The 9,585-nt window shown below is 32.8% G+C and overlaps 1 protein-coding gene across 1 annotated transcript; it reads right to left on the reverse strand.

Moving 5' to 3' along the window:
• Positions 1 to 504: 504 nt before the first annotated feature.
• Positions 505 to 9,293, reverse strand: LOC126976308 (uncharacterized). Its single transcript, XM_050824589.1, has 2 exons — positions 9,211 to 9,293; positions 505 to 1,817 (listed from the first exon to the last, which is right to left on the reverse strand). Exons 1-2 carry the CDS (start codon positions 9,220 to 9,222, stop codon positions 744 to 746), a joined length of 1,086 nt encoding a protein of 361 aa, XP_050680546.1. The 5' UTR covers positions 9,223 to 9,293; the 3' UTR covers positions 505 to 743.
• Between the last annotated feature and the right edge of the window lie 292 nt (positions 9,294 to 9,585).

Consider the following 9,585-nt stretch of genomic DNA (forward strand, 5'->3'; position numbering starts at 1 on the left):
GCCTTTCCCTTAAAGCACGAAAACACTTTTTCACTCAAAACCTGAACATAAAGAGGTTAAGTCGAAAAAATCTGTGAATCCTAACAAGCCACTTAATTTTCTCTCCACTCCTTTGAGTGAATTTTTCACCAATCTAACTCCCAATGAGGCAAAATTAATCTAAGCGTCCAAATGCTTAATTGGTCGAAAGATAAGATAAGAAACACACAGTTATCGAAATTGAGTCAATGAAGTGAGTCAGCTTCCAAAGCTGAATTAACAGTTAAAAAGTGGGTCCACCAAATCCGGAGCAGTGTCCCAAGGTTTGACTCCACTCCACTGTAACTGACCGAGGTTTGGTTTCGAAGACTCCTATCAGAAGGAATCTAAATCTAAATCGCTTGTAGATTCCCTTCAATTTAACTCAGCTCAGTTCGACTCAACTACGGTTTCGGTGGTCAGTCAGCTTACAATAATTGAAGTTCTGTACTACTTGGCACGAGGTAAATAATAAAAGTCAAAACATTTATAGATAATGTTTTTTTTATTAAATCAGCCTCAGCGTCATTGTAAACGTAAATGTTGTTTCATTCACAAAATACAGTCAATAAAAGCATATACACAAGTAATAACAAACGATATTAAAACATTGAATTTATCAAACTCTTCACTTCAAAATATAAAACAAATTCATAAAAATATTACTAAAATACTAATGATCACATTTCGAACTTAACCTACAAGGTACTTTGTGAGAAAGTTGTTTAATGCCAGCCGTGGTGTTCCTCTTCTTTTTTCAGGTAAATAGGCACATGTACTTTAACAGGGTAAGGGACTTCCTTTACCAAAGGTACTTTTACTTCCTGGTAAACTGGGTAAGGCTTGTCGATTGGTACTTTAACTTCATAAGGCACTTTCTTTTCGACTGTGTAAGGAATCTTCTTGTACACATCATATGGTTTAGGTACGGGTACTTTAATGTGAACTGGGTAAGGTTTCTCAACTTCTACCTTGTACGGTCTGTCGACTGGGACCTTGACTTCATACGGCACTGGCTTGTGGACAGTTACTGGGTATGGTTTTTCAACTGGAACTGGGTAAGGTTTGGGAACATACACATTGTAAGGCTTATCAACTGGTACTTTGACTTCATAAGGAACCTTCTTTATGACTTCATAAGGCTGTGGTACTTTCACCTCATATTTAACTGGGACTGGATATTTCTTTTCAACAGTGTATGGTTGTGGGTAGGGCACTTTGACTTCATAGGGCACTTTCTTCTCAACTGTGTATGGAGTGGGTACTTTAACTTTGACTTCAAAAGGCTTGTCAACTGGGACTTTGACTTCATAAGGTACTTTCTTTTCGACTGTGTAAGGTTCTGGTACGTACACTGGATATTTAACGTACTCTTTGACGGAAAATGGCACTTTCTTTTCAACAGTGTAAGGCTGTGGCACGTGTACTTTTACTTCATAAGGCACTTTCTTTTCAACTGTGTAGGGTACGTGTTTTTCTACAGTATAGGGGACTGGGACTTTTTTGATCACTTCGATTGTTTTTACGTGGTGATGTTGGTGATGTTCATGTTCATTCTGGATGGGTTTCCAGCCTTCTGATGCTCCACCGAATTCATGTCCATGACCGTAGCTTTCTTGGCCTGAATGACCGAAATCTCCACCGCCGTAACCTCCATGGCCGTGTTCTTCGTAACCACCGCCGTATGAGCCGGTGTCGTAGATTCCACGTTTCTCTTGTTTCTTCTCGTCAGCTGCTTTAGGTGCACCTTTCTCCTCACCGGCAAAGGCCACCACAGCTAGCGAAGCTATTATTAAAACCTGCGGACAAGACAAAATTCTTATTAGTATTTGTTTTTCCGCTAGCAGAAAAACTCGGGTGGAGTACTGTTACGATTTGGTTCACTAGTACTGTTGAGTACTAGTTTTGATATTCTATTTTTTCCCGATTTGATCCCGTTGTATCGTACGCTACCCCCTCATCATCTCATGCGTTATGACGCAAATCAATATTATGATGACTGATAGTGCGCTGCGAGTTTACATGTCATTAATAATCAAATAACTATTAAAACCATCTATAACTACATTAAATTCAATGTTTCCAGAACGATAAAGACGGTAACAGCTCTCGGACGTTCAATTTCAGCGTTCATCATCTAAACAAGTTCCAGCAAAAACTGCGTTTAATTTGTGTTTGTGTAATGCGAATTGGAGTTCAAAGTGTGAATCGCGTTGTAATTTTGAGGTAAAATCAGCCTTCGCATATTAAATGAGTCGATTAACTATGCTAACGTAATAAATTTAAAACAATAACAGTAATAGCGGAAGTTGTTTTAATACAATTCAAATCATGTTTATCTGGTAATAAAGTCACTCTTACTTTAGTGTTTTAGAGAATGCTCGATAAATATTCTGATCGTTAACGGACAATCTAGTGAGTAGCAGTTTCCAGTCGTTCCATACTCAACTTTCTATTGCATTTCATTTAATTGTATCTATCTACTTTGGTTAACTTTAAATGATATCAATTCTGAATAACTTTATTTATCTATACATATATTGAATTCATTATGGTATTACTTTTTAGAATTCAATAATTCAACTGTACAATAATAAAATATATTGTGTGCAGCAAAACGACTATACCGATCTACATGACTTTATTTGAATATACGATTATGCTCAGATGGCGCCGATATCGATAATTAGAAACTTTTTAAGACGCAATAATGCATTTTAACCAGCCTAACGATTTTTCTCTTTTTGGAAAATCTCTCCGAAATTTCTCCCCACATCATCGTCAGTTTTTTATGAGGTATTAATGTTAGGTAGTTTTGCAACGTGGGAATCTAACGTAGGACCCCTGATAGTATTAAACATTCGGGTTTATTATTTTCGCTTTCAAATAAGATAATACATGTCTTCGAGTAAATAATCTTTACCTAAATTCTAGTAATATTATATAATAATTCTTTTAATACTTAATCAATTTTAATAAATTATTCGTTCTCTTTTTTGCCCGACAATTTATTCTGCACAAGCTTTAACAAGACTTCTAAAGATAACTTTGGCTTGACCATCAGCCTAATTATTATTGCCAAACAACTTTCACGTAAGTTACAATGAGCTTTGTCGTTATTATCAGTTAGGTAAATTAAGTAGTTTAATTAAAGCTAAGTCACGGTAATTGCATAAAAACAATAAATAAATAATAATAATAATAATAATAATAATAATATACCTATCTACTAACCTATGTAATGAATAAATAATAAATCCATGACTTTTATCTTACTTATTCTCAAACTAAACTTGAAAACTGAAATGAAATTATATTTAGTTGACGTTCATAGTACATAGAGAACTTCTTATTTGATTTTGTTCTACCATTTACTAAAGAATATATAATAGTACCTTTTACCGGAATTTTACGGTGTCTAGTTATATAAGTTCAGTTAAAAAGGTTTCGTTGAACAAATCTCTTTAAAACTATGTTTTCCTTCGTCGAGACATTTGACAGAGAACGAGAGTTCGGACCTTAGATATTTAAACACCTAGATATAGCCTTTTGCAGCTAGACAATCGATGAAATCAAGCGCGATTTGTATGTCACTTTATGCGTGTATGGCTCTAATAGAGGTTAACTGGCAACCTCATTTTTATCGACGTTTTCACAGCTGTCACAGTCTTTTTAGACGTATAGATACGGTTTAAAAATAAGTTTCATAAAACATTCCGAATTAAATAATATTTATTATACCAATTTAATCAATATATAAATAAATATTAAATCTCATCAATAATAAATAATAGATTTTAGAGAGTTCTCGGCATTTTAATTATAAGACCAACATAATTTTTATGAAATTACACCGCCATCTTGAATATTTTGACACATCCGTTTCGCCGCCACAGACTCTACGATTTTTACAATGGCATTGCGAAACAATGCATCCTAGACATATATAATTAATCTGAGATTATTTGATACGATCGGCACGCTCCAAGCTACAAATTTTGCGTAACAATTGCCGCCATTCGAGAGTTTGCTCATATATTTCATAATCTTAACATATAATAAGAAATTTAACGAGTCATTATGCTTTGTGAATGTTGTAGAATTCATTTTATGTGTGCAGTTAACATACTTTCAATAATTTTATATTTAAGAATTACTATACTTGAAAGGTTTTATGGGATTCTGATTGTAAAAAGCATTTACTTGTCACCATTTAAAATAAAGCCAAATAAAGCGAACGCAAGCGATGATAAAATTATCTTTTTTTGTCTCTCAGGAGTCTTGTGAGAGAAAATATTTAACGTATATATAAAAGCCTCATGAAGGATATCTTAAGCCTGACTATTAATAACTACCAAAAGAAAATATACCAATCGTAAGAAGCGTAAATTTGAAACAACGGAATTGTGTATATCAAGTAGCCTAGCGAAACTTCTTAAGAAAAAGCGATGATTGTATGAAACGGGCAGTCTTTGATAGATTGACAGATGACGGCTATAATCTTGTTAAAAACGGACAGATAGCCGAAATCCACTATGTTTTAAGCAACTGTTTGCTTTCAAACTTAGCTGGATTATACTTCGTCACCATATTATTGCGTTTCATACTAAACTAAATTACAGTTTTTACTTAGGCAGTCCCGACTCTTATAATGTAGCATTAACATCCTCTTTGTATATCAACTATCAAAAACTAGCAGTCAATGTGAAAAGACGTAAATATAATTTTGAAAATTGAACATCATTGACACTCATATTTTTTTAATCGCTGGCTTGAATACAAAGGCCATAGACAATATGAAAGTTCCAATAATCACAAACGTATTGATTGATATTCACACTAATTGTTTCGATGAATAAATTGAATCAACTCTCATAATTATTGCCATCAACAATGAACACTCTCACTACATACAATTAGTCCAGTTTTTAGACACCAGCAATTTGTACTCTCTAATTTATAATAGTTTTGAGCAAAAAATATATCATAGAAGCCGAACTTTATCAATAATTTTTATGAGAACAAGTGTGGAGATGAGCAAGACGTAACCTGATAGAAATACGCCCTGCCGCTGAGATTCCTGGTTGAAACTAAAGTTCTGAGCGGCATTTCAATTGCGCTTGTCACTTTGTGAATAAGAGCTGCCAACCGGTCATAATATTTAACAATAAAAAACGGTTGTACTTGATTGAAAAAAAGTTCACTGATATGATAGATGTATCTTTTGCATTGTATCTTGATTTCTATCGAAGCAAAAAATACAAATTTTAAGAAACAAAATCAGTATACCTTTCAAAATATTTGCTTTTCGCCCAAATTTTACCTTAACTTTGACCGTTCATAATGTACTCGTAAATTGTAAATTAAAGTAAACAATGCGATAGTAATCTCGGGGATGGAATGGAGATTCCTTATGAAGAATATTTAACTCATAAACTTGTAAATATTACTCAAAAACACGTATTTCCTGGAAGAATTTTTATGGAATTAGTGCAAACTATTTTTCGTTTAACATGTAATATGACGTGGATGAAAAAACATGCTTTTTAATCATGTTCGCGTTGACAATAGACCGGGAAGTAAGTCTTAAGTCTCATTAGCCCAGAAATTACTTGGCCAATTACTTAACATCTATTGTCGCCAAAGTGTCGAGCGCCGAATTTTCAATAATCAGGTGACCATCTGGCTTTTCTCGTCAATCTCTCTTAAAATAAAGCAAATACCATTTTAAAATTAATAAAGCCCATGACAGCACTTGTCTGTCGTATATTTCTATATAATAAAAACCGTTCCAATATAAATCGAGAGCATTAGCGCAGTCAACAAAAAGTTAACTAATGTAACAAATCTCTCGCACTTTATTACGTGATTACGTGAACCGGAACACAATAAAAAGAAAGTGCAAGTGAGTTAGATGAATTCGTACTAACTCCGAGCGCGTGTGTTTACGAACGTTATGAATTAGGGTTGCCACTTTTTTGTAAAGTTTTATTTTTATTTTATGTCAGCGATTAACGAACGAGCGAATGATTTGTTAGATGATTAGAATCATCTGTGCGAGTCGAATTTGAATCACTACATGCAATAAATTTAAACATCATCCTCACCATCTCTATATGTGGCATCCCTTCACAGTGGGAATTTCAAGGTTCTTTCTTCCAAGAATCAAACTGTGGAATGAAATTCCTTGCACAGTGTTTCGAGGACGACTTTTGTATCTTCAAAGTATGCCAGTGACAGTTCCGGCATAATCCAATTGGCAATAAAAAAACAACAATACGGAGCTCTTTCTATACTCGTTAAATGACCCGAAAGACTTCGATCTGAACAAATTTAAATAAATTTGTGATATATTTATGAATATAGCCATTGGATGTGCCCGCTACTTCGTCAACATTGAACTTATTATGTCTTTTAACTATGTCTTTTAACTTATACAATCATATAAGACAAAAAGGAAGCATAATTTTGTTTGTCTGTTAGTTGGCACACTATTTTTGGGGACGTTGTTAAGTATGGATTCGATAATGAACTGCGTGCGTACTTATAACATTCATAAGTATCATTTCTTTCACTATTTTAATGAATAAGGTGATATCGATTTGATTTGATACAAACATAAAAATAATAATATAAAATTCGCAATTGGTATTGTTGTTACTAAACATTTTTCAGCAAAACTTTCGCTGAGCTAAAAGCTCAATCACTCGATTTCTCAATTACGATATTCTGAGTTCCTTACTGTTTCTCGTAGTTATTCCTTAATAAATCATTTTTTTAAACATTCCTAATGTATGGCTTCGTTTGCTGTTACACATCGCATTATAAACCGTTCAAAAGTTTTTGAGTATGTATGTCTCATTTCATTCAGATAAGCTCAGTGAGATATTTTGTTTTACAAAATAGTGGTGAAACATAAACTTAATTTCATAAATGCTTTTTTAGATAGGAGAAACGGTTTCAGGGCTATTCCCTACACAGGCAAACTTACAAAATCCGCACTCTACAAGATTAGTAAAGAGATTGAAGTGGCCATCAACCTTCTTGGCAATTTACCGGCAAAACTCGAAAAACAAGTTACGAGCAAGGTTCTTGTACGTTATAAGTCGATCTACAAGTTTTAGCGAGAAAGTCTTAGTTTTCTTCCGATTTTCGCAGTGTTTTCTTCCGCTGATATCAAATTATCACTACGTATTATTTTTCAGAGTATTTTTGTTGAAACACCATAACTTCCACAATTCTTCATCAAATTTAACTATTCAAACACCATTTGCCGCAAATAAAAGAACATAATTTATTGACACTATTTTCAACTTATTTGATGTATTGTTAATTTAAAATTACACTTATAAATACACTTTAAATTTCAGAATTCTTGGTCTATGATCGTTTCGTTTGATGCTTTTAGTGTGACCGATTATTAATTGCTTTAGTTTATATTTAAACTACCTAATTTTTGCACATACATATTGTTGTATCCATATTTTCGCATCTCGAAATAAGTTCTAACGATTTGAATGAAGTTAACTATACCACCCGTACTATTGGGGGTCGATAGCCAATCAATTCCAATCAAAAATATTTTTATTTGATAGGTAAATCATATTGCACTTGAAATATGTCATTTTTTTCATACAGCTCCATGGGAAGGCAGTTTTCCTTAGAGAAGAATGAGCAAGAAACTCTAAGGTTTGCTCTTTTCAAAACAGATTAGGTTTTACAAGTTCTTATTTTTCAAGTTAAGTCTTATCTCCAGAGATAAAGTATTTCCCAGGAAAATGTTTTGTAACGAGTTTTCAGATTGAACTTCTAGAAGGAGTAGGGCTGATTGGATCTGGCCAAGACTACGCAATACGGACCCAACTAAAGGGTTTAAATGTGGAAACTGGAGCACCTATTCCATATTATACAGTAGAAAATAGAAACATAATAACAATCTTTAAAATAATAAAATCCTACACCTTTAGCTTAACTGAGAGCTAAAAGAGCTTAACTTAGCGATTAAAATCGCCTAATTGTGCTACCATAACTCTATAGAAGTTATAACATTATTTTTATTGCAAGAGAGAATTTTCATTTAACTTAACGAAATCCCACTGAATCCACTAAGTAATAAAAAATCTTTAAAACAATAACGCATTAGTACGACCAGATACGATACAAATTGTATATAAATCAACTACCCATTAAAAGGTTAATTATACAGGAAAAGTTAAAAAGCGAAGAAAATTGGCTTTTATTGGCATAACTTGTCAGATATTATGTAAAACTTATGTAAGAACAATAACCTCACAATTTTCTCTTGTTTCTTGACAGGCACCACCAAAATGTAAGCCGGAAAGTCTAAGTTTCACTTTTATATTAAATGTCTGATGGATGTCTTAAATTTGACGTCGATATATCTATTAATAATTTAAAAATACTATCGGAAATTATAAATAGATATATCGACATCAAATTTAAGATAGTAGAAGAAAGTAGACGCGGTTTTGTCAATCTAATTTGAGGCAATCATTTTAGAATGGGTGGTAGTTTTTTTTTACTTTCAATAAGTGATGTCACATCCTATTTTGAATAAAAATATTTGAATTTGAATTTGCCATAACATTATAAAATGCATTCCTAAGGTAATATTAATACCACTGAATTTATCCTGAATACGTAGACTTCAAGAATCAAAGCTGTTTAATATTTAATGTATACATTGGTCCTTGATCGTTAAAAAAATGTCCCATGAGATGTCTAATAAAACAATTAAAAATCAGCGGCGAAATATTTTTCCGCGGAAAAATACAGACAAATTGAGAGCCTTCACCTTTTTTGAAGTCGGTTAAAGAAAGTAAAAAAAAATCTTCAAATATATTTTTGTAATACTAATATTAAAAGTTAAATTGATCTAGTAAATTTGAATTGAATCGTGAATGAAGGTACTGGAACTTATCAGTTAAAATATATTTTTAAGAAGATATTTTTTTTAATTTATTATAATATCGGGCTAAAAAAGAAAATATATTGTTAACAAGAACGTAAACTTTTTAACAAATCCCTTTTTAAGTTTTGATAGCTTTTATAACTTAAATTATCTTACGCCCTATTTCAAAAATAGAACCTGTCAAATCACTTTTTAAATTTTAGCGCGAAGAAACAGTCCATAATCACACACTTCACTAAACCACAGATTAAACAACTCACCGTAAACTTCATGTTGACGTCTTCGTGTTGCCGAAGACCGATTGTGGTGCTTGGTGCTTTGAGACAATCACTCTTTATATGGTCCTCCCACTGCTAAAATGAGAAGGGTGATCGTTGGGCCCAATATAACTTATTTGTTGCGAATTAGAGCGATCATATGTATTTATAATTATGCAAGGCATATATTGTAATTATTTTGAGCATCACAGCCTTGGAAGTTATTTTAATTCAACGCATTAAAACATGAACTCAGCAATGAATTATAAAGTCAATGTTAATAAAATACCAGCATTTTTTTTAGTATTAAAGGTTTCTCAATGTAACCTGTGTTGTAAGAGACTGTAAGCGATGATTGGTGGAGTACGACATCCGATA

Source organism: Leptidea sinapis, chromosome 40 (assembly GCF_905404315.1).
Source record: "Leptidea sinapis chromosome 40, ilLepSina1.1, whole genome shotgun sequence".
NCBI lineage: Eukaryota > Metazoa > Arthropoda > Insecta > Lepidoptera > Pieridae > Leptidea > Leptidea sinapis.